This window comes from Pelodiscus sinensis, chromosome 3 (assembly GCF_049634645.1).
Source record: "Pelodiscus sinensis isolate JC-2024 chromosome 3, ASM4963464v1, whole genome shotgun sequence".
NCBI classification, from domain to species: domain Eukaryota; kingdom Metazoa; phylum Chordata; order Testudines; family Trionychidae; genus Pelodiscus; species Pelodiscus sinensis.
In genome coordinates, this window is record NC_134713.1 from 113802749 (window position 1) to 113828300 (window position 25552).

Here is a 25552-nt window from a genome sequence, read left to right on the forward strand (position 1 = left end):
ATGGGAGCAGCTTCTTTGTCCCATCTGTCCATCCCCACTTGGTGTTTGAGTAGCCTGTCTCCTTTCCTGAACCAGACACCTTGACACTGGTCAGTAATGACTCACCAGCTGTGCTGCTGCCCCTTCTCTGCTCTGTTTAACCTTTGGTTCTGTGAATTCCCATTTTCCCTCCAATTTTTGTATTTTCTGCTTAGTTGATCCTGGTGGAGTTTATATCCAATAAACCCTTGAAGATACCATGCAGCACTCGGAGGTCCATTTATTTTTGTAATAGCTGTCCTACAAAAGGCCTCTGGAAACCCTCAGGCCACCTCGACACTAGCGAAGGTGGGAGAGAATGCTCTCGTTGTCATAACACAGCCATCTCATGAGAAACAGTAGCTGTCATTGGGAGATTCCAGACTGCTATTTATGTTGGTGAAATTTGTCACTCTGGGGAAGGGATGTATTTTTTCACATCCTTGAGTTAAATAAATTTTGCCAACGTAAGTGATAGTGTAGACAAGGCTTAAGTGCTCTGCACAGCTACTAGCAATGATCAGCAGTGGATAACTGGTGTGGGTCAGCGGCGCAGCACTGTGGATGGTAACCAATGGTAGGTTGCTCTAAGGCTGTGTAGCACGTGTTAGAGCTGAATAAAGGAATTATGACAGTAGATGGTTTGTGTCCTATAAATGTTCTGTTCAGTCTGTGTCATCAAAGGCAGGCCCAGGGAGAAGCAGCTCTTTAACTTAATTAGGTGCAACTTCTGTTGTTAGAACATGCAGGTAAACCACCTCTTTTTTGCGCTTGGTTTGTCTGTGGGAACAAAACAGAAAAGGGAATTGGGAAGAATAAGGAAAAGGAACAGATGCTTGCCCAAGAACGAAAAGAATGACCAGCTAAAAAGATGTATATTCTCGACTCTGACTAAATCAAGAGAAAAATGAGTTTGTGGTTTACCAATCAAGAAATGACCCTTTAAATTCTTGTCCAGACACAGAGCGGAGCTAACCTGCAAAGGAATCAGATTGTTTTAAAGCTCCATTACATTCTCTATTTCATAGCAAAATACTAGCCTTTCTTATAAGCACCAACCCAGTACTAGTCATTTAAAGGACGGTAAGGGCACGTCTACAGCAGTGTTATTCCAAAATAACGTAGTACGTGTCTACACAGCAAGCCCATTATTTCAAAAAATACATTTTAAAAAAAATGGCTTCTTACTCTGACTTCTGTAAACCTCATTGTATGGAGGTATAAGGGAAGTTGGGGGGAGAATGCTGTACTTCAAAATAAGTGCTGTGTAGACAGCGCCAATAGTTAAAATAAGCTATTTCGACTTAAGCTACGCAATTGATATAGCTCAAGTTGCCTAGCTGCTTATGAGTTTAGCCCTCTGTGTAGACATGCCCTAAGTTTGCACCAAGTTGTAAAGAATGTATTCAAACATCCCAACTAGGGTAGCATCCATACTAGGGATGCTAAGGACTAGTCGACAGACTAGTCGAATAGTCGCTCTCCCCCTCCCTCTTGCTACCTCTATCAGAGACGTCGGGGGAGGGGGGAAGAGAGGTACTTCAAAGTGTCAGCACTGCAGGGAGCCTGTGCTCTGTGCAGTGCTACTGCTTTGAAACGCTGCAGCAGCATTTCAAAGGGGGCAGTGCCCATGGAGCCTGGGATCAGCTGTTCAGCACTGCCCCTTTGAAATGCCATAGGGGTTTTAAAGGGGCAGCGCTGCCCTATCGACTAATCAAATAGCTGATGAAAAATGCATTGACTAGTTGATTAGTGAAATACACCCTACTTAACATCCTAAATCTATACGCCATTGTGACTGCTTTGGGGTTTGCACATTGTAGCAGGCCCACTGCCGGGGTCTGAGAAGGGGAAAGGAGGCAGTTGGCATCGGGCCGAGTGAATTAAAAGGGCCCGGGGCTCTGGTTGCTGCTACCACTGCTTCTACAGGAGCAATGGTGGCTGGAGTCCCGGGTCTTTTAAATAGTCACCTCAGCAATGCTCCGTGTGTGTGTGTGTGTGTGTGTGTGTGTGTTAGAGAGGGAGGGACAACAGTGCACTGTGCTCTGGGTCAAGCTGACAGCTATTACATCCAGCCCTGCCCCTTTCTCCTTTCTGTCTGACGCCTCGCCCCTTCTGGGAGCATGGAACCACCCTCCCACACCTTGCCCAAAGTCCCAGCAAGTCTGTCGTCCCCTGCAATTTTTTTGCAATAAAATATGGATTGTTGGAGAAAACTGTTTAACAGTGATTTGTGACATAGGCCAACAAAATGAAGGAAATGCCAACAGAGGCTGACATGCAGCTCAAATAGTGTATTGGTCTTTACTTTCTGATTTTCCTGTCTCTTGTTGGTGTTACCACCAAGCCATTCCCAAATTCCTTGCCACAAACCATGGAGATGATAGAGCTTTTAAAAGAGACTTAACAAGAATTTCTTAACATGGGCAAAGAAACTACTTTTGTGTAATTTAAGCAGTATTTTGTGTTTCTGAGAAAAATAATTTCCTGGGACATTTTATAAAGCATAGATTTTTATCCCAAGTTCTGCCTTAGCTAAAATATGTGTAAGTAGAAAGGCATTTTTGTTTTGTCTATTATATGGCACACAGTTTTAACACTGGAACAAAAGTTGCCAAAGGTTGTGGTGGATTCTTCATCTCTTGAGGTCTTCAAGACTAGATGCCTTTCTGGAAGATCAGCTTTAGCCAAATATAAATCATTGGGCTCAATACAGAAGTAATTGGATGAAATACCATGGCCTACCATATACAGGGTCTCAGACTTGATGATCTAATGATCGTTGGTCTTAAAATTTATGGAAATACATATGTGATAAAAAGTAGCGTCAATTACTGAGAAACTACTAGCTTCCCTCCCCCCGCAATATCTATGCATGTATTTTAGAGATATGTGCATCTGTCTGTGTCTATGAATCTGTTCAAGAACTCCTAAATGGTAAGAGCTTTGGCATGCAGCTTCCACTTATCCTAACTTAAAGCAAGACCAGACTGTGGTTGTTCCAGGAAAGCAGGATGTGCCTAGAATTTGATTGTTTTCCATAACATGGAAAGGGGAGGGACAGAGAGAGGAGGGATGTGATCCTCACAGTTACCACTGGGAACAACGAGCACAGGGAGGAGTGTCCTGTAGAGTCACCACTGCGAGCAGCCACACCATCAATGGAGTGGCCAGCTGCACACTGGACTCTCCATCTTGCCTGCCACTGGCCAAGGCAAGTGGCCTCCCTGCCTCAAACCTCTCCCCCGTCATCCTCCGTGCCAAACTCGGGGGTGGGGGAAGCCCTTCCCAGCCTTACCACTATGAAACCCCCTAGGAGTACCACTGGGGCATCTTACTGTCACCTCTCTTCACCCTGCCCTGGGCCAGCCAATCCCAGTCTCCCTGCCCAACTTCTAAACCAATATGCCTCCCTACTCTACGCTGGTATCCCATTGAACTCCACATATTTGGTATTCACGCTGACTCCCACTCCTTATTCCCCTACTCTTGGGGCCCTTGTATAACCTCAGTGCCTGTCCCCGATTCCTTTTCCCAGTCTGCTTGCCCATCCCATCCCAATATCCTCTGGCTTCTCCTCAGGTTTCTTTCTCACCAACTTCCCTTCACCCTTCTTGTTAATTCCAGTCCCCTTGCACAGCCAATCTGTCTTCTCCCCTTCTATTGGTTCCTAATTCCTCTAGATCCAGCCCCTGTCTCCTTGCTCAGACACTACTTTTGTTCCCTCTGGTTCTGTTTGTGTTTGGCTTTTGTCCCCTCTGCATTTGAATCAGAGAGCTTCCTGAGCAGCCGGTCACTGAGAGCACTGGGAAGTCAGGGTCCTTACACTCCATTCAGATGCATGGGCCTGGCATTGCTCACAGCAGCTCAGGGCTGCATGTGCAAGGAAAGCCCTGATTAGCCACAGGTTGGAGCATGCCCGGTGCAAACCAAATCTTTGGGGAATTTACTTCAGGATCTCAACTCAAGATGTACAAACAGCAGGGTTTTTCCCCCAATCATTTAAAATTTAGGACCACATTATTCTAGGAAGAGTATCAGGCCTGTCCTGGACATGCAAGGCCACCAGTCACAAATTCCTTGCTTTTAAAAGAGAGGTCACAAGAATTTTTAACACCAGCAAAGTAAATGTCAAGCTTCATTCATGAAGAAAATTATCTCTTCTCCTTCTCCCTCCTCCCCCCCAAATTCCTCCTGAGGAAGATATCCAGCATGGAAAACTTCAACACTATCTCCTGGTTCTTTCCTCGTATTCTCTTCTCTTTCCCTATCAGTCCCAGGTGTGCCTACACTGAAGTGCACAGTGCCACATTCTCAGCTGATGTCAGTGGAGCTGTGTCAGTTTATAGCAGCTGAAAAACTGGCCCATAGGACTTGGAGCGAGTGAGCCTGGTCAAGTGCTGGGTGAATACCACGTGTCATTTTCCAAGAGTACCTGCTCACAATCGTTTCAGCCCTGCTTGTTTCTCTCTTAATGGGAGTTGCCCCTGAGTATTTGAACAACTGTTTTATTTGCACAAATACATATGAAGTGTTTCCATGTTTTTATAAATCTCCTCTGATGTGCTTATGGCACACATTAATTTGGCAGCCATTAGTATTCTGACTGGAAAGGATGTGTCAAGTCATGTCCACGCTACATAAAATATAATTAGGAACAGTTTTCCTAAAGCTCTTTGCCCTTCACAAGGGCAATTAAATAAGCCAAACGAAAACCTGACTTTCCCTTGCACAACTATGCCCTCAGCTCACATGTAGTCTCCTTGTTACTTAATGAGAGAGAGACTCTGAACTCCCCGGCCAATGTATCTTACAATAGCCTACTTATTTTTTCTAGGAATGCTGCCTTTGCATCTTTTATGTAACTTTCTGTGTGTTGGTAGAAAAGGTCACTTGGCTGCCAAAATTCACTGCCAAAGTCTTTCCTAATACAAATACACTGCCCTGAATTAAGCCACCTCTAGCTGTTCACTGTTCCCTTTTATCTGTGACAGCTGCTATTGCTGTGACTGCGAAGATTTCATTCCACATACCTAGAGACGAGAGTTCGCTGCCTCTCAGTATGTAATGTACGTCACTATATTGAACAACCAACATCAAGGTCACAGCTTTTCAAATTCCACGTAAAACAAACTTCCTTTCAGATATATACTTGTATACAGCTCAATTAGATTGTGCAGTGTAGCTCAGAGACTGATACGGCTTTCCAAAGGCCAGCTAATGACCTCTATTATTTGTTCTTGGATTCCTGGTAGGCGAGAAGTACTCTAGTGCATTGCGACTGCAGCAGCAAACATTCTGAAACTAACGAGATGCTTGGTAGAGAGAAAGGGATGGCAATTAAAGTGACCTGAACCATAAGTTGGATATAGGGGAATGGTGGGGGAAACAAAACCAGAGGCAAATATTTTGTAGTTGTGAGATACGGTATCACTGTCACTCTTGATGTGGTTTTGGTATGAACTATTGTATTTTAACATGCAAATTAACTAAACCACTACACATTTGTTGGACTGCTTTGGAATAAGGAGTCCAACTTCTCTGTATTTTGTTTAAACAAGTCTAAGACTAGCAGTGGCATTTGGTGCCTGGATTAATAAAATGGAGTAATGTAAAATCTGCTATTTTGCCACCCCTATGAAAAAACTGTGCATAGAGTTTTTGGGTGATTACACTATGACTTTAGTCTTCTGCATTTTTGTGGCTGCAAAGATATACAACAGAGCCTTCCAGTACAATAAAATGGTGTTGAGAGGGAGACTTTTGTTAATATTTGACACACATATCTCTTAGGATGCAAGCAGAGGTGAAAGTAAGGGAGTGCACCCTGCTGCACAGTTCCAGAAAGAATTGGCTGAGCTGTGGCAGCAGGGAGCTATCTAAAGAGCTGGCAGGGACCTGAGTTGTAAGAGGACAGTACCTGTAAGAAATTTAAGTTCCTTTCACTCCTGGGTGCAAGATACTGTACCTGTGCATGTTTTCAGCATCTTCTATGGTCTCAGGTAAAGTTTTTCCTTTGGTTTCAGGTAGGAGCAGCACCAGTCCTCCATCAATTAAACCTACCACACCTTGGAATAAATATCATGTAGAAGGGTTACACAGTAAGCATTAAGTGGTTTTAATATTCATTTACAGCAATGCCTATGAATTTGAGTCAAAGCTGCATTTACTGAATGACACAGAAGGCCTTTAAAAAAGCAAATGGCTGCTGATTTTTATCCATGTTGTTCCTTCTGAGATGAGGAAAGAGAGGCTGGGCCACTACCCCAGATGCGGTTTAGCCCCTGCACCACTCAGAAGGCTGCACAAAAGTGCCAGAATCTGGCTTTACCAGGTCAGCTGGAAATTCCTGTGTCAGGTACCTTCCCCCCCCCGTGTGCTTAGAAAGGGAAGGGATAGCACTCAGCTACCTCCGTCTGCCACTGTGGTCTGACCCCATAGGGACCATATGCCTGTGGTGAAACCCAAACCTAATCTAGCTGGTGTGTCTAACATCTTGCAAGCATCTCAAACATAATCCCAACAACAAGCCCACTGTGAAAGCAAATTAAGTGATTCAGGACATCGGCTGTGTCTAGACTGCAGGGTTTTTTTTGAAAAAACGTCACCTGTGTCTAGACTACAGCCTCGTTCTTTCGAAATTAAATCGAAAATGCGGCTTTTCTTTCGACAGCGGTACTCATCATTTCACGAGGAAGAACGCCTTTTTTCGAAAGTGCTTTCGAAAAACGGCATTCTTGAATGCAAACAGGGCTTTTTCGAAAGAGAGCATCCAGACTGCCTGGGTTCTCTTTTGAAAAAGCGGCTCACTTTTTCGAAAGAAGAGATTGCAGTCTAGATGCTCCTTTTCAAAAGAGGCTTTTTCGAAAGTATCTTTCAAAAAAGCCTCTTTTGAAAGAGGCTTGCAGTCTAGACGTAGCCATCTAGTGAATCTTTCTGTGAGGAGAAGCATAGGGAAGAATATAGTCTCCAGCTACATCTACACTGCAGGCTTCTTGTGCAAGAATGGCAGTTCTTGCGCAAAAACTTGCGGAGCGTCCACACTGCATGCGCATTCTTGCACAAGTAAATTTACAGTAAAGCATTGGAACAGAGGGCTTCATGTGCAAGAGTTATTCCTCTCCCCACGAGGAATAAGCCCTCTTGCGCAAGAGGGCAGTGTGGACGGGCAACGAGTTTCTTGCGCAAGAAACCCCTATGGCTAAAATGGCCATCAGAGCTTTCTTGTTCAAGAGCGCATCCACACTGCCATGGATTCTCTTGCACAAAAGCACATGGCAGTGTGGACATGCTTTGCGCAAGACCTTTTGCGCAAGAGATGTGTTCTTGAGTTCTTGCGCAAGAAGCCTGCAGTGTAGACATACTTCCTAGTATTTTCTACTAGGAAAGTTCTCTTAGGGTACGTCTACACGAGCCCCGTAGATCGATCTAGGGAGGCTAATGAGGGCAAATGGAATTGCAAATCAAGCCCATAATTTAAATATTCCACGCTCGATTTGCATGTTCTCGGCCAGTCGCCATTTTAGAAATTGACTAGCCCGAAGTAACTGCCCACGAGGAATACCACCTAATTCGATTTAGGGATTTATTCCAGAATCCCGTTTCACTGCCACGTGTCGACGCGGGCAGTTACTTTGGTTACTTTCAGCTTACAGACCTTTTCAGGTCTAGGAAATTAATTGTCACTGCTATATAAAAAGTTGAACATTGTGTAGCAGTAACTCTTTGAGTATGTATCCCAGACCAGAAGAAGAGCTTGTGTAAGCTTGAAAGCATATCTTTTTCATTCACAGAATGTGGTCCAATAAAAGATCAGCTCACCCACCTCGTCTCTTTAATATGACGGGACCAACACTGATACAAGAAAACTGTATATGGTAAATATTCACCCTACAATACAAAACTCTTACCAAAAACTACAAGTGGCAGTTCGTGCCAGACCTCTGCCAGTCTGTAGACAATGAATGGAGCTATGATCCCACCAATATCAGACATGGAAGAGCAGACAAGTACTCCCAAGTTCCTAGAAAATACATGTACATGAAATACTCCCACATTAATTTGTTTAAAAAGGATTCTGCAGCCATTCACTTAAACATTTTAGCAATACGTACAGAAGATTAGGAAAGCCATTCATGTTAACAATGCTATAAGGAGTGCATTTAATCTGCTGTATATTGCAATGGAAATGTCCCCACCAGGATAGGATAAGAACATAGTAGACTCTATAGCAGTGGTCTCCAATCTTTTTAAACACAAGATCACTTTTTGAATTTCAGTGCAATCCAGGATCTACCTGAAACCCAAATACCCTTGCCCCTCCTCCTTCATGCCTCTTCTCCAAGACTCTGCCTCTGTTCACTCCGTCCTCCTTCCTTCCCCCATCCTCCCTCCCTTCCAAAAGGCTGGGGAAGAGGGTTGGGGCACAGGCTCTGGTCTTGGGCTAAGAGATTTGAGATGTGAGAGGGGCTCTCAGTTAAGCCTGAGGCAGGTATTTGGAGGTATAGGAGGGGGTTCAGGGTACATGTTCTCTAAGGGAGTTTGGGTCCAGGGGGGTTCAGGGCTAGGGCAGGGGCTAGGGTATAAGAGGGGGGTACATAACTGGGGCAGCGGTTTGGAGCTGGCTGTAGTTGGACACTGCTTATCTCAGGTGGTCCTGGTTGGTGGTGCGGTGGGGCTAAGGCAAGGTCACCTCTGCCCTGGCCCTGCACCACTCTCCAAAGCAGCCAGTAAACGTCCTCCATCCCAAGCCCTGTTGTGCCCCCTCCCTTCCATTCTGTGGAGATAGAATACAGGGTGGGAGAGGGGGCACCCTGACATCAGCACCCCTCCTCTCCCTTCCCTACTCTGCACAGCAAGCAGGAGGCTCCCAGGGGGGAGGGCAGCTTCAAGCTTCTTAATTGGGTTGTTTTTAGGAGGGTAGGGGAAAAGGATGAGGCTGGAGGAGGCATTGAAGTGATTTGTGATATATCAGTTTCAGAAACCTACCCCCTTTAGGGTATGGCTAAAAAAGGTACATAAAATGCGCTCCACATTTTGCATACCTTTTTCCGATTCTATTGTCGGAAGAGGCTTTCCTGACATTTGGCCCATCTAGACTAGGCCAAATGTTGGGGGAAAAGCCCTCTTTCAGAAGCCCCCTTCTTCCTTGTAGAATGAGGAATACTGGGGCTTCCAAAAGCACACATTTGCTCTTCCGCAAAAAAAAAAGCAGAAGAGCAAACATGTTCCCTGGATGCAGCAGAGTTTTTTGGGATACCTCCCGAATACCCTGCAGTCTAGCTGTATCCTGCATCTGTGGTTTTTGTTCCTCCAAGTAGTGTAAGCAAAGGGAGAAGGAGGCTAGGGTAGAGAACAGAACCTGGGTCTCTTTTGGCACCATAGTGTGTTTGCTGTACGTTACCTGCATCATATGCAATTTATTTTGCAAATACGAAATGACTTTTTTTGGGAACTACATAGCCAGCAGCTTCCCTTCCTGTAGTTATAGTCTCCAGTCAGTCTCCAATGGCAACACCCAGTCCCCATTTGTTTTCTCCTGGCTTGCTTCCTCTAGATCTCTGTTGCAGCAACTTTTTCATTCTTCATTGCCTCTTTTTTAACTATCTTTGGTGGTACAGCCTTTCTGCATCACCACAGTTACAGCAGAGACAAGGCGTATCTTCCTTCAGGACTGAATCAATCTTAAAACCAGCCAGAGCCATGACTGTTCATTGTCTGTGACCTACAAACTAAATATCCATCCACAAAGGCATTCTTCTTAAATCCAAGCCTGTTTTCTGGTACCTGAAACAACTTTTACAGTGAATGTTCTACATCAAGATCTGCTCCATTGGGCCATGCAATATATTTGACTGGGTTATGTTATGTCGTGGGGAGTTTCACAGTATAGGAAGAAATCAGTGGAGATGCAGAGAGCTTGAGTGTCCATTTTATTGCATAGCACAGAACTAACTAGAACAAGCCCAGACTAGCTGGGCTGACCCCAGTGACCTACTCAGTTACTATAACAACAAGATCTATATCTACAACCCAATATACAACAGGTTAAAGGTAGCCCACTGTACAGTTCAATTTTTAATGACATTTGATAGATTTTTTTCCCTGTCTTTTCTAATGTGCAGTCTTTGGCTTTTTTTTCCCTGTGATACCCTTGAATCTGTAAATAGAGCCACATAGTACTCTTCCCCACCACCTTTTATATTGGATTCGGCGAAAGACGGTGCACTCACCTGAGAAAGGTTGGGTACAATTCTGCATTTACTAGGCAAACCATTTCATAGGTCATGGTAATTCCCATTCTGCCCAAGCAAGCTGTAGTAATTTTTAGCCAGTAGATAGCTGGAAAGAAGTCGCATGTTAGCATTACAGTGGGGGCTGGCTTTATCAATCATGTTGTACAGCAGTGTGAAAGACGGCAGGTAGTAAATCCCATTCAGCACTGGAACCCCATAGGGGATCTATGTCTATGTTCTCCTTTTACTCCATACTAGATTATAATGCTAATACCTCAGAGCAGTGGGGGCAGCCTAGGCTAGTGAGTGGGCCGCAGAAGTAGCCCTCCTTCATCTCACTGGGCTGGAAGGTTGTCGTAACCAAGGCAGTCTCCCAGTTTTGCTAACTGCTCTTGCATGCCTAGAATTAGCAAGGTGTGCTGATTGCATCCAATCATTGCACTGCTACAGTTAAGAGGGAGCACACAGCTCTCATAATGTCATTGGCTATCAGCGTCCATCTCTCTTCACGTGCCCTTTTGCTTTAAGTGCATGTCATTTTTGTAATACTCGTAGGAGAAAAAAACCACACGGATGAAAACCAGCAGAATCTGGCATCCCTGTAAATGGACAATGGTCAACAAAACTGTCTCGTGGGCCACACGTAGAACCCCTGCGGGCCGCGTATGGCCCTCAGGCTGCAGGTTGCCCACTATTGCTTCAGAGCACTTTGGGTTTGTCAGGTGCTACACAGCCATGAAGTAATTGATCCCTAAAACACTCCTGTGTGGTAGGGTAAGCAGCGATCGTTTAATTTCTCTATTTGTAAAAAGAAAGCAGAGAAGATAAAGTTGCATATCCAAGGGACACACCCTTCCCCCCACCACACACAAAGTAATGGCATAGTAAGGATGTACAAAGACATGGTTACACAAATGGTGTGCTTGTGACTGTGTAAGAGCTGATGTCATTTGGGAAGTTTAGCTCATTATGTACCCTGTTTTTCAACACTTGCCATATAAAATGCTTTTAGAAAAAAATTATGGGTCATTTTTATCTTCACTGATGTCTGGGGAAAATATCTATGATTCCTATAATTTATATTGCAACATTTATGTGAACTATAGCAGCAAAAATGTTTTTTTTTCAGTACTCTAGAACAAGAATATACAAAGTGTGGGAGCAGGGGAGCGCACGTTATCTCTCTCAAAGGAGACAGTGACACAGACTAAAAATAGCTTGAGTAACTTACAGTCTGGGACAAAAGCTGTAATAAGGCAGGCTGCTCCTGCCACCAGATTTGCTACAGCCCAAGGATAGCGACGGCCGATGCGCTCGATTGTGAGTATAAGTATGAGGGCAGCTGGGAATTCAACCAGTGCAGAATAGAAGAAATCCAGGTAGATGTTTCCACCAGCAATCCCCATGTGCATGATGAGCCCCTGGTACAGAACAGAGCTTGTGAACCTAGGCAGAGAGCAGAGCCCAGTTGAAGCCAAGTTTGCAAAGGGATAGATTATTCCATGATTTAAGATTCACTGCCAGTCAAGGGCCATATGAGGAAAACAGATCGAAAGTAATTATGGGGAGAGGTCTAATACTTTGAAATGCAAACTGTGTTATCTTCCCTTACCATGTGTACATCAAAATGAGTGTATGTTTCCTTATCTGAGGTGTTCTGACCAGGTCTAGAAATGAAGGGGTCATCTTTTCTCCATTTTCCTCTTCAGGGCTGAGATTCTAGGAAAGAACCAGAGGGTCATTAAGGACGATGTTAGGGTGTTAGAGTCTGGGGATTTTGGCCTTGTTTATTTTCATTGGCTCAACATAAGCATCATAGTTTCTGGGGTTTTTCATTAATCAATTAAGAGTCGGTCTGCAAAGTAAACAAAAAATGAGGGGCAGTGTGGATATTTAAACAGCCCAGCCTTTCCCCCAGCTGTTGGTCTGTACCGAAGCCACTTCGTTAAAGGAAGCAACATTTCTTTTTAAAAATAAATGAATACAGGATACATTGGCATTTTCAGTCAGTTGTGACCTGGTTGGTGGAATAGAGCTTGTGAACCTAGGCAGAGAGAAAGCCCAGCTTAAGCCAAATTTGCAAAGGGACAGATTATTCAAAGAATTAGGATTCATTGCCTCTTTCTAAAATGAAGAACCCAAGTTGGCTCTTGGAATATTTTGAGTCTCCATTCATATAAAGGTGTGGTTTTAATATGCTAGGCTTTCACCAAAGAAAACCCTCAACTCCACTTTGCAGATTTGCAGCACTTTCACAGTTTGCTCCCTGTGCTGGATTTGAAGCAATCTTAACCATATAGCATTGTTTGCTTGTAATTACACACCCAGGGAGGGAGGGGAGAAACCATGATCACCTGTAAAAAGGGAGGCACCTTTTTCCCATTTCCTTTGGCAATACGGTTAATAATTTTCATGGCTTTGTCATTTTTCTGTTGAGTTATCAGCCACCTGGGTGACTCTGGCAGACACCTGCAACACAAGGAACCAGGCACAGGTATATGGAAACAAAATATGTCACTGCAACATTATATATTCAAACTAAATTGTGTTTCTGTTGATAGGACATGAAGGGGAACAGAACACCTATAACTGCACCTGAAGCATGGAGGAGCCCAAGATGCTTAGCTACTCTCAGGGTCATCATTAAATGGTCCCGGGTCACTAGGGCCATCTAATCTGTCCTCTAGCATAATACAGGCAAGATAACTTTCCCAAAATAATTCTTGGGGCAGATCTTTTAGAAAAACATTCAATCTTGATTTCAAAATTGCTAGTGATGGAAAATTCCCCCACAACGATGTAATCAGTCTGAATTTACCTAGTTTCAACTGCTAGCCAATGACTATGTATAGATTAGAAAGCCCACTGTTAGAATCATAGAATAATAGGACTGGAAGGGACCTCAAGAGGTCATCGAGTCCAGCCCCCCGCCCTCAAGGCAGGACCAAGCTCATCTACACCATCCCTGACAGATGTCTATCTAACCTATTCTTAAATATCTCCAGAGAGGGAGATTCCACCACCTCCCTTGGCAATTTATTCCAATATTTGACCACCCTGACAGTTAGGAATTTTTTCCTAATGTCCAATCTAAACCTCCCCTGCTGCACTTTTAGCCCATTACTCCTTGTCCTGTCCTCAGAAACCAAGAGGAACAAATTTTCTCCTTCCTCCTTGTGACACCCTTTTAGATATTTGAAAACCGCTATCATGTCCCCCCTTAATCTTCTTTTTTCCAAACTAAACAAGCCCAGTTCATGAAGCCTGGCTTCATAGGTCATGTTCTCTAGACCTTTAATCATTCTTGTCGCTCTTCTCTGTACCCTTTCCAATTTCTCCACATCTTTCTTGAAATGTGGCGCCCACAACTGGACACATTACTCCAGCTGAGGCCTAACTAGTACAGAGTAGAGTTAAATATTTATTTCCATGTAGTATTTATAAACTGTGAACAAGTCATCCCTTTACAAAGGAAGGTTGAGCTCCTTGAGACTGTTTAGTTTAATCAGTATAAGGCAGGTTTTCAAGACCTTTTGCTCATTCTTGTAGCTCTTCTCTAAACCCTCCCCAATTTATCAACATTCTTGCTGAATTGTGGTCACCAAAATTGGACACAGCATTCTCTCAAGTGGTTACACCAGTGCCAAAAATGGAGGCAAAATAATCTTTCTATTCTTACTAGATATGGTTTGATTTTTGGAAAAAAAAACAGAATTTACTGTATTTTGAAAGAATGTAAAAAATTTTGTCCAGAAATATGAGATAGGATTAACATTTTTCTAAATTGTGATAATACTTTTTGCTGAAATTCTGACAAAATAGTCAGTAAACTATTTGTAGATCTGTTGTATCTATTGTTTGCCATTTTAAACCAATAGAATCATAAAAATGTTGGGCAGCTCTACTCTGGACTCTTTCTAATTTATCCACATCTTTCCTAAAGTTTGGCCCCAAACAGGGGACATACACCAGCTGAGGCCTTACCTGTTCTGAATAGAGTGGGACAATTACCTCTCATGTTTTATATATAACATTCCTGTTAATAAATCTCAAAAATTGTATTTTTCTTTTTCTCTTCTGCATTACATTGTTGACATATATTCAATTTGTGATCCACTATAGTGGATAAAATGTTGTAGTTGAAACCTTTTGACTAGCCTTAACAATGAACTAACCTTGTCAGAAGGGAGCTCAAACTGTAAAATAACGTCTTCATTTTGTATTTTTGCTTTTTGAGGAAATACAAATGTGCTTACCAGTAATAGAGCAAGAAGAAGAAATTTGGCAGGGTAACAGCGAGTTGCAGCCATCTCCAGTGAGGAACCAAATAAGCAATAGCAGAGAGTACAAGGAGTCCAACAGTAAATGCTACTTGGTAAACAATTCCTACTGTCCTTCTATAGCTTAAGCCAACAAATTCTGTGACTAGAAAGATAGCACAAGTCAAGATAGAAAATAATCAGTGGTAAATTAATCTAGAGATTGGAGAATCTAGATCCCCTAATTTAAAACCATTTAAAATGTTATAGATTCTAGAATTTATGACTTTGTAAAATTTCTATCTAGAAGCCGTAAGAGTACTTTAAATTGAGTTCTCATCAATGATGTAAAATAACTTTTTAAAAATCAAATGGATTCTACATATTCATGATGAGAACAGAAATATGTAGAGTTTTATGAAAAAGTTTGGACATTACTAAATCACAGTAAAATTCGAATAGTGATTTTGATAACTAATATTTGGTAACTAATATTTACTTTTTAAAATGAAGCCACTAAATGGAAAATGGCAGTAGATTTGGGGAGGGAAGCCAGAGGAGGAGGTAAAGAACTTACAGTTGATATCTTGAGAATGTGGTGTGTGTGTAGTTTAACAGAAAAGTGTAAAATGTTGATGTCTGGTTGTAAGAACTTGTATTAAAAGCTGTTTGGTACGATTATGTGCATATTTCATTTTTAGATTTCTCTTTCAGAAAGGGCTTGGTAGATTTTGCAGATAGAGATAAGAAAAGAGTATTTGTGTGTCGGTGTTAAGGGTGTTGGGTTGTGATGAAATATGCTTTTTTTTTTTGTACTTTGTTGTGAATAGCAAGTGAAATCCTGCCCTCGTTGAAGAGAAAGGGAATTTTACCACTGACGTCAGTAAGGCCAGGAGTTCATCCATTAACTTGTTTTGAGGACAAAGAATGTGTTTATCTATTCGTTCCTTGCATTGAAGTGCTTTGCTAAATGTAAATAGTAAGTACAATATTGTCACATGGGAATCTTACCTTGCCTGGAAATAAAGTTTTTTTTATAAAGTGTGAAGTCATGGAACCACAAAAAGTCTGGGGAACACAAACTTCATTTTGGACACTACTCCTAACTTTTGGAAGCCAGCCCCACTCAGGCGATATGTATGGGTATGTATACACTACAGCTGGGGGTGTACGTCTCAGCCTGGGAACACAAATGTACTAGCTCAGCTCAAGCTAGTGTGCTAAAGATAGCAGCACGGATGTTATGATACAGCCAGTGATGTGGGCTAGGCACCCAAATAGCAGCTCCTTCAATCCATACTTAGATGGCTAGCCTGGGTCTTCCTGGGCTCACACTTAGCTGCTATGTAGACATCCCCTTAAAATGCATTCTTCCTTTGACAGCATTTTCAATTAATCCAGCTCCCTATGTGGGTACTTATTTGAACATAGGCTGGTTAATGTTGGGAAGGCTCAGTGTTTTCTGAAATTGTCTGTCTTTTTCCAATATGTTTAGCTTTCTCAAAACTTAATGGAGAATGTCAAGTTTTTAGATCTGAAAACCCTGATATTGTCTCATCTGAAAGAAAATGCAACTTTGACATAAATCTTGGTTTTGAGCATAGAACTGCAGTTTTTCGATGAATAAAATGAGTTTCATTTTTCAATGTGTTACCCAGTGAGCTAATCATTCCTTCCATTCAGCTGTATTAGAATTAATCTGTGAGGCCTATTTCAACACCTAGGGCTTTTCCCCCAGACTGGGTGGTCATTGCAATCTGTCTTACTTAATATGTAGCCGGTTAACCAGGCCCCCTTGCTGACCAGTCCTTGTATGAAACGATAGATCAGCATCCATGTGTAGCTTGGTGCAAAGGCCATGAGAACTCCAGAAATGGAATTGACAAGGATTGTAATTAACAGGCATAATTTGCGACCAAACCTGCAGAGAAACAAATGCATCTGTGATCATTATATGCATTGCACCATTCAAAACATAACTGAAGAGCAAATTTTCTTGTGAGAGTTGCACTGGTTACAAAGCAACACTTTTTGAATCCATTCTATTGAAAAATCTCTTATTTCTTCTCCCAGGTTTTGTTCAGAGCACTTTCTCACATACGTACAGTTTAACCCTGTAATGCAATATCTGAATTAATCTAAAGAGACAATTGGTTATTGAACCATCTACTCAATATTCTTTCCCTAGCAAAATGAATAATGCATGTCTGGCTTATGCCTGTAGCTCTTGCAACCATTTTGGTTAATTTCCTCCTTATTTTCTATATGTGCACATATATATACATGATAATTGACAGGGGAGAAGACCAAACCACTATTGTGCATTTTTAGATATAAATTAAATGTGAGAATGTGAAAATCCAGTCGTGTGTCAATTGGGCATAGCCAGATCACAGAATGCTCCATCCACGGTCCCTCTCATTCACAACTTGCCTTCTGCACTGATAGCTGCAGCAAGGAAAGGTTCACAAAGGAGCCAGCTATCCCAGCTCTATGCTTGCTAGAGATTCCCCACCTGGGCAACTCTGGCGAGTTTCAACCCTCTTTTGGCCTGTGGAGTGACCCAAAGGCATTGGTGACAGCTAGAGACTCTGTCCTTATACAGTGAAACCTTTGTTATCTGGCACTCTGTTAACCAGAAAACTTTATTTGGCATTGCCTCCAGCCACTATAATGTCACATCTTCAGGGGCACAGGCCTGGCTTGGCTTACCATGATCGACTTAACAATTTTTTATTTAAGAAGTACTGATCATCTTTAACTCGAAATGTGAGACCAACTGCCTCACACTTCAAAACTACTACTATTAAAAACTTGACTTTTACTATTATTGTCCATTGGTTTTTCCTAAGTTGATGGGACCTTCAGATTTTTAGATAATTGGAACACCCTAATCCCTGAGCATGCTGGATAACACAGGTTTTACTGTATCTCCTTTTATCCACAGGATTCTTCCTCCCCCGCTTTTAGTGAAGGCAGGAATTGCATTGTGGTTCCCTCAACGAACATTTTCCTTTTACAATGATCTTGTTGCGTCTGACTTGCAAACTCCTTTCACTCCAGTGTTTGCACATTTTCTTACCACAAACCCTCACTGACCTGGTTAATGTGCTTTGGAAACACCCTGTGGTGGCTGTCTGACTTATTCTACATTGATCTGCAGTTGTTCTTCTATGCTACAGTAGTTTCTCCGAGGACCCAGTTTAGTGACTAACTTTTGCCTCATTCCAGTCATCCTTCCCCAGCTATGGTGCTCAGATATTTCATATTGGCCATGCAGTTGTCTTGTCATTGATGTCATAATCGCTCCACTAATATTCAAAAGCAAATGTTTCCAAAAGAAACGGGATTTAGTGAAATGATGGAAAGACATTTTGGTTTGATTTGATGGAGAACTATTTGTTTAGCTATTTGATAAAAACACGCCATCAGTCAAATCTCTGCAGCCCTGAACAATAAATGTACACTAACAAAAATATATATATAGTAACATGAGCTTTCGTGAACAAAACTCATTTCATCAGATGAGCTGGAGAGGAATAACAGAAACTTGAAACTACTTCCAGAAACTACTCCATTCTAAGTGCTGGAGTGACTTTTTAAATTAGTTTTTCAGCGTGTTCATTTGCTCCCTTAAGAACAAGTATTGTTTAAAAATGTGAGTGATTCATCCCCCACGTACCTGTCTGCTATGTAGCCGATGCTTATGGAGCCAATAAAAAATCCAGCGTTCACACAAGACTGAAAGAGATCCAGCTTCCAGGAGTCCTCACACACTAAGTTAAACTGCAGAAGCACATCAGTGTTAGAAGAAGGAGAACAGTCACTCCCTAACATTAGCCATGGCCCAGTCATTTGGGAGACATGATGAACCCAACACACACCCAAGAATTAGGAGCATTATCCAGAAATGATCTAATTCTTTTAATTGTCAGAGCTGAAATGCATTTTGTCCAATTTCCCTCTATTTACAGAAGAATCCAACCCTATTTAAGGGTGCAGGTCCAGGCAGGGACGCATGCATACTGGAGATGAATGCCTGACTACACAGACAGTGCCAACAGGAGGCTATGGCATCCTTGATTGTGGGAGGCTATTCCAGGAAGGAGATGGGAAGAGAGATTTCACCCCACCAAGATGGGGAAAAGTGTCTTGGCATACTGTCTTGTCAGGCTCAAAGGGAATGGGAAGAGCAAATCATGGAAAACCAATCTAATTTCCTTCCTTGACAGGTTACTGGGCTAGTGAATGGGGGGCGAGGGAGGTGCAGTAGATGTGACTTATCTTGATTTCAGTAAGGCTTCTGGCAGACCCACATGACATTCTCTTAAGCAAACTAGGGAAATGTGGTCTAGATGGAATTATTGTAAGGTTAGTTAACTCCTTGAAAAACCATATTTAAAGAGCAGTTGTCAGTGATTAGCTGATAAACTGAGAAGGTGCATTTAGTGGGGTCTACCAGGTGTCTGTCCTAGATCCAGTACTAGTCAATATTTTCATTAATGACTAATGGGGTGGAAAGTAAATGTATGCAACTTGCAGATGACACCAAACTGGAAGGAGTTGCAAAGTGCTTTGGAGTACTAGAATTAGAATTCAAAACAACCTTGAAAAAATAGAATTGGTCGGAAATCAACCAGATGAAAGTCAATGAAGAAAACACAACGTACTTGACTGAAGAAGAAAAACTCAAATGCATAACTACAAAATAGGGAGTAACTGGCTATGCAGTAGTACTGCTGAAAGGATCTGGGAGTTGTAGTGGATCACAAAGTAAAGGCTAACATCTTTTTTGGGGTGTATTGAGAGGAGTGTTACATGTTAGACACCAGAGGTAATTGTCTTGATCTACTTGGCACTGATGAGGCTGCGTGCCACACTTTAGCAAAGATGTGGATACATTGGAGAGAGTCCAGAGGAGTTCTGCAGAAATGATAAAAGGTTTAGAAAACCTGTCCTATGGGGAAAGGTTAAAACAATTATGGTTGCGTTTTGTGTTGAGAAGAGAGCTGGGAGGGGGGGGGGGGGGAGGGAGGAACCTGATAACAGTCTTCAAATATGTTACTGGCTGTTATAAAAATAACTGTCTCATTTGCTCTCTGTATCCACTGAAGGTAGGACAGGATGTCATGGACTTAATCTACAGCAAATGACACTGCGGTTAGCTATCATGAAAAGCTTCCTATCTGTAAGCATAATTAAGATCCGGAACAGGTTTCCAAGGGAGGTGGTTGAATTCCCATCAATGGAGGCTTTTAGGAATAGATTGGTTAAATGCCTGTCAGGGCTGGTCTAGGCCAGTGGTTTTCACACTACAGGTTGTGACCCAGTACTGGGTTGTGGAATGCCAGGGACTGGGTCTCCTTGCTGCAGGGTGACCGGGTGACCAGTGGGTGCTCAGGCAGGCTTACGTGCCTGTCTTGGCACCACAGACTGCGCTGTGGCTGGCAGCAGGCCCTGAGCACTAGCTCTGCACTCCCATTGGCTGGGAACCTGCTGCTGGCTGCTTCTGGGGTGCAGCAGGAGAGGCAGGAAGCCTGCTTTAGCACCCCCACTTCACTGCTGACCAGGAGCTGCTCTAGGTAAGCCCCACCCGCCCAGCAGGAGTGTGCACTGCACGCATGCCCATCAAAAGCAGCTGTTATACTGATTCTAGTGATGCCGAAGAAGAATTTAAAGCCAGCAGTGGAGAAGAGCAGCCCCCTCCAGGAGAATTCCCTGCTCCGCCCCTGCCCTGGGCATGATAGACTCCCTGGAGCTGCCCTGTAGCATGGAGTTCACCCTGGAGCCAAGCGGGACGGGGGGACGGGGGACTCCTCTGCTTCCTTGCAAAGCTTGGTGGATTTTTCTTGAAATGTTTTTATGAATTTTATAGACAGGTCCCACTTTAGTTCTTTTTTTTATGGACTGTCTGAATTTTTTGAAGGCTGGTCACCTTGCTTGCCAAATGCAGTTTTCAGCCACAGGTAAAGAAGAAGACACTTCAAACCCAGAGCTCCTGAAAAGAGCTTTAACCCAGCAGCTGTGAAGAAAGCAATGCCAGTTGGGGCATCCATGGGCCACTGGCTATGAGTTCATATATGTTGTTTAATAGAGTCTTTAGGTGTGATGCAATGCGCCCTGCCAGAGTGAAGCTGAACTAACTGCTCTCCAGTTCCTCATTAGCGCTGGCACAAAGCCCAGTGGCAGAGTTTACTTCACTTTTATCCTCAGTGAACCTGAACTCTGTAACTTTGCTGTGATTCACTGAGCAACAGAAACCTAGGGTATGTCTACACAGCCCTCAGTCTCCCAGACTCAGTCTACAGACTTGGGCTAGCAGGGTTCATGTGAGATCCCTACAAATACTTGTGTGTACACTAGTGATGGGCACCCTGTAGCCCAACAGGTTGCAAGTAGCTCATTGGGGTACCACCAGTGCCCCATGCTCCCTGTCTGTGTGCCCCTCCCCCCTTTTGCACACTGGGGCACCGCACTTCCTACTGCTCTCCCTCCCTCCCAGCATTTTCAGGTTATGTCTATAATGCGGTGCTATTTCAGGGTACTGGAGTTATCCCTAAATCCCGTGTCTTAACAGCATGCCCATGATTTCAAAATATAACAGACTTGCTATTCCCACGTCCTTGTAACCCTTGTTCCACGAGGAGTAAGGGAAGTTTCAGAATAGTGGGTTATTTCGAAATTTAGCGTTGAATAGACACCACCAAATTACAAAATAAGCTGTTTTGAAATTGACTCAAAATAAGCCACGCAATTTGTGTTGCTCAATTTGTGTAGCTTATTTTGAGCTACGGGTGCAGTGTAGACACACCGTCAGGCTACATCTAGACTGGCATGATTTTCCACAAATGCTTTTAACGGAAAAGTTTTTCTGTTAAAAGCATTTGTGGAAAAGAGCGTCTAGATTGGCACGGACACTTTTCCACAAAAGCACTTCTTGCGGAAAAGTGTCCGTGCCAATCTAGACACGGTTTTGTGCAAGAAAGCCCCGATTGCCATTTTCGCGATCAGGGCTTTTTTGCGCAAAACAATACCACGTTGTTTACACTGGCCCTCTTGCACAAAAGCATTTGCACAAGAGGGCTTTTGCCCGAACGGGAGCAGCATAGTATTTCCGCAAGAACACTGACAATCTTACATGAGGTCGTCAGTGTTCTTGCAGAAATTCAAGTGGCTAGTGTAGACAGATGGCAAGTTTTTCCGCAAAAGCAGCTGCTTTTGCGGAAAAACTTTCCAGTCTAGATGCAGCCTCAGAGTGCAATGAATTCACTGATTTATGCTTCAGCCCCACTCCTTTCCCACCCTCTCAGAGCTTGAACAATTGCAAAATGGAAATGTGGTGCTCCAGTGCCTCAGTGCATGACAGGAACGTGGGGGAAGGGAACAGAGACAGTGTGCATGGGTCGCAGGTGGAATCCCAGTGGGCTGTGGCCCACAGGTTGCCCACCACTGGCAATCACATGGCCAACTGTGGACAAAAGAGGGCCACTCATGTGGCCTTCTCACTAGTTTAGATCGCCCATTGCTGGTGTAGACAGAGCTTTGAAGTTGTGGCTCAGACTGTCGTCTTACTAGTCATCTCTCTAGGCCAAGATGCTATCTCCAGAAAATTCAAAAGAAAGCAAAAGCCCTGACTGATTAATACTGTGCTACAGGCACATTTTTACTCTCATTGAAGTCAATGGTAAAACAGAAAAAGAACAAGTGGGGAATGTCCTTATTTTCTACTGCCCATCCATAGAACACTTAGTCCATATAATTTTATCCTAGCTAATGTAAGAGCAGAAACTCTTCTTGCCCATGTCTAACCTTTTCTTAAATTCCTATACTTTTTGTCTCAAGTACATCCTGAGTTCTGCAGATTGCACTTGATGTTTAACTCATTCCCTTTTATTTATATATGTCTTAGTGTTTAATTTAATAATATTTTCTCATATACTTATTTAAGGGAATGGACAAAGTGTGTACTTAGACTTCTCACCATGTCCCCCTGCTTTATATTATCCAGCACATCTGCTTTTTCTCTTCTTACTTCCAAATTAAATCACTATAATCTCCTTAGTTTCTGGGGGGGGGGGGGGGGGGAGGGGGGGAATGACTATCTCTATATGGTCCTAATCATTTCTGTGACCTTTCTCTTGGCATTTGTCTCTTTCAAGGGAAGATTGCATAAAGGGAATGCAGTATCGATTCAGATCAGGCTGTAGCTCACTCTGTATAATGACATAATAGTGTGTGGACTATTTTTAGTTTCCTTCTTTAGATTACTAGAGATCTGATTGGCTTTCTGGAACTCCCTGAATAAATTAAACTCTCAGCAAATACCTTCAAAATATTTGTCTACATTGATAGTAACAATATCTAGCTCTTATGTACATGGGAAGGAGGGTATAATAAGCCAATGAGGCTCAGCCTTCCTTGGCGCTTACATGGCTGAGGGACCCCATGTTGCAGGATTTGAGGTGAAATGATTCCTTTATTATGACACATGCAGGTTCCAGGGCGGATAAAGAGGTGTGCTCATCTGCCCTTAAACACGGTGGCTGTGTCTAGACTGGCAAGTTTTTCCGCAAAATCATCTGCTTTTGCAGAAAAACTTGCCAGCTGTCTACACTGGCCGTTTGAATTTCCACAAGAACACTGACGATCTCATTAAGATTGTCAGTGTTCTTGCGGAAATACTGTGCTGCTCCCTTTAGGCAAAAGCCCTCTTGTGCAAATCATTTGCATAAGAGGCCCAGTGTAAACAGCACAGTACCGTTTTCCGCAAAAAAGCCCCGCTCGTGAAAATGGCGATTGGGGCTTTTTTTGCAGAAAAGCGTGTCTAGATTGGCACGGACGCTTTTCCGCAAAAAGTGCTTTTGCGGAAAAGCGTCCTGCCAATCTAGACGCTCTTTTCCGAAAATGCTTTTAACGGAAAACTTTTCCGTTAAAAGCATTTCCGGAAAATCATGCCAGTGTAGACGTAGCTGGTGTGTCTGTTAAATATGCTACAGTCATTGTTTTCATCTTACTGTTATTGTGGGTTGTGCTGGATTCAAATCCCACTTCATCTGACCTTCTGCCAAGGGATTGTGTTCAAAATGGCATGCCTTTGAGTGTTCTCGTTTACTTCCTTTCTAAGACATGGAACTTAGACACTATTATAACAACAGGTTCTGATTCACTGCCACAGTTCATACTGCAGAAAGCATGGTCGGGGAAGGGGTTTCCTTACATTTTATGAACATTCCATTCACGCCTGTCTATGGATACTGCTCAATCACCTTTTCCTGTGATGACTTATTGCTGGTTTGTAGAATCTTCTGAAGAACATTTTTGTTGATTTTGGAATATACTAATTTGCAGCTAACTGTCAGTATTGTAGTTAATTTTTCTTGGAGGAGGATACTCCTGGATTTTCTGTAAAAGGTCTGCATGGCTCCTTTCCCCCTACAAGTTGCTCACTTGGAAGTTGCTCAATGCAGATGATCACTTATGGGTTGTATTCTCATTTTGAAGACTGGGGTAGGGAAACTGATTGAATTAGCCATTGCAAACTAGTTATGTGGCATAGGTAGCTTTTTTCCTCTTTTTGCAGATTTTTTTTAATCGATCCCATTATCTATGACGATATGTAAATAATTTTCAATTTGACCAATTTTCTAATATTGTCGTCACTGTGTCTTTGATGTTATTTATTAGTCATGTGCAAGATTAGTCCTACAGGTCATGTGTGAAGCACTTCATTTTCAGTTTTTATTTTGTTTAAAATGTCCTGGAAATTTATCAATGTTGATTACAAAAAATTTAAAAATAGAAGAAAGTTGGTGCAAAAAATTAACTTAGCAATTTTCTGGGTAAATATCGGGGTAAATATAACTCTCCTCCAGTTTATTAAAAAAAATTCACTTCAGTTCTGAAATGTAATGAAATACAGCTTTTTGTTACCACCTATTTTAATACGAACAGTAGTTCACTAACTTGTATAGAAAATGATGAAATCTGCATAACCATTTTTATGGAAATTGATGAAACTTTCAGGATTTGTGAACATTTTTATGAATAAACTTCCAATCTTCTGATTACTGAAAAATTAATAATATGACTCTGCAAATAATAGCACTGTGATCTTATCATTCCCCCACGCAAATACATTCATAGATCACATTTTGTACCTTTCAACCAGGTCTAGTGTACTTGTATTGTTAGTGGGAATTATACTTAATCTATGCATATGCTGAGCAGAGTCTATTTGCTAGCATAAGTATCTTCTTCCAAAAATGATTATTTTGGATTTTTTCAGTTTGCAAACACATGAATAACCTTAGGTTGTTGCTACTTGTTTAAGTTTGTCTTACCTCAGTCACAATGGATGATCCTGAAGAATCGTAAACCCAGCCATCTTGACAGGGGATGAGCGGGATGCTGCTCCTGTTGCCATAACCAGTGAAGTTCTCTAAGGGGTTGGTGCAGCTGAGGCCCGTTGTGTTCCAGTCCACGTCGTATCTCCTGCACTGACTAGAGAGAGATTCCCCAGGTCTCCCCTGTTCTGGAACTGTGAGATTCAACTCCTCTTCCAGACTCCAGCCACATCTGCTGCTCAGCTCAGCTACACCAGGACCGAGACAGCGGTGGTCAGGAGTGAACCCCAGGAAGACGACACCCACATAAATAGGGGTGAAGGTGGCAGACAACAGGCATAAGAGAAAAAAGGCTCGCTTCTGGTACAAGTCAAATTCCCCAATATGCTCAAGAATGTCATCCAAGGTTGGCATTTTTTGCATATGGCAACTCACTTAGTCAGTAACTAGGCTGTTGTTCACAGCATTGCTCTGTATTTAGTTGGCAGCAAGGGTATTTAAATAACTGCAGGATGCTTGACCAAAAGTCAAATAGTTAATTTACCTTGTAAATTGACAAACCATGCATTACGACCTTTATTTGTCAAGCTTTATTTCAAATCCAGCTTTGATTCTCATGTGATGGTTGGTAGCTTATTTTCTGTGCTACATTTTTGGAAAGTTTACGCTTGGTATTTTACATAGAACCTGTTGATTT

At 42.6% G+C, this 25552-nt stretch overlaps 1 protein-coding gene across 1 annotated transcript; it reads right to left on the reverse strand.

The window, feature by feature from the left end:
- Positions 1-239: 239 nt before the first annotated feature.
- Positions 240-25322, reverse strand: SLC22A2 (solute carrier family 22 member 2). Its single transcript, XM_006115037.4, has 11 exons — positions 24853-25322; positions 18195-18298; positions 16279-16433; positions 14510-14678; positions 12608-12722; positions 11866-11972; positions 11485-11699; positions 10251-10359; positions 7929-8041; positions 5987-6086; positions 240-798 (listed from the first exon to the last, which is right to left on the reverse strand). Exons 1-11 carry the CDS (start codon positions 25276-25278, stop codon positions 732-734), a joined length of 1680 nt encoding a protein of 559 aa, XP_006115099.3. The 5' UTR covers positions 25279-25322; the 3' UTR covers positions 240-731.
- Positions 25323-25552: the final 230 nt, after the last annotated feature.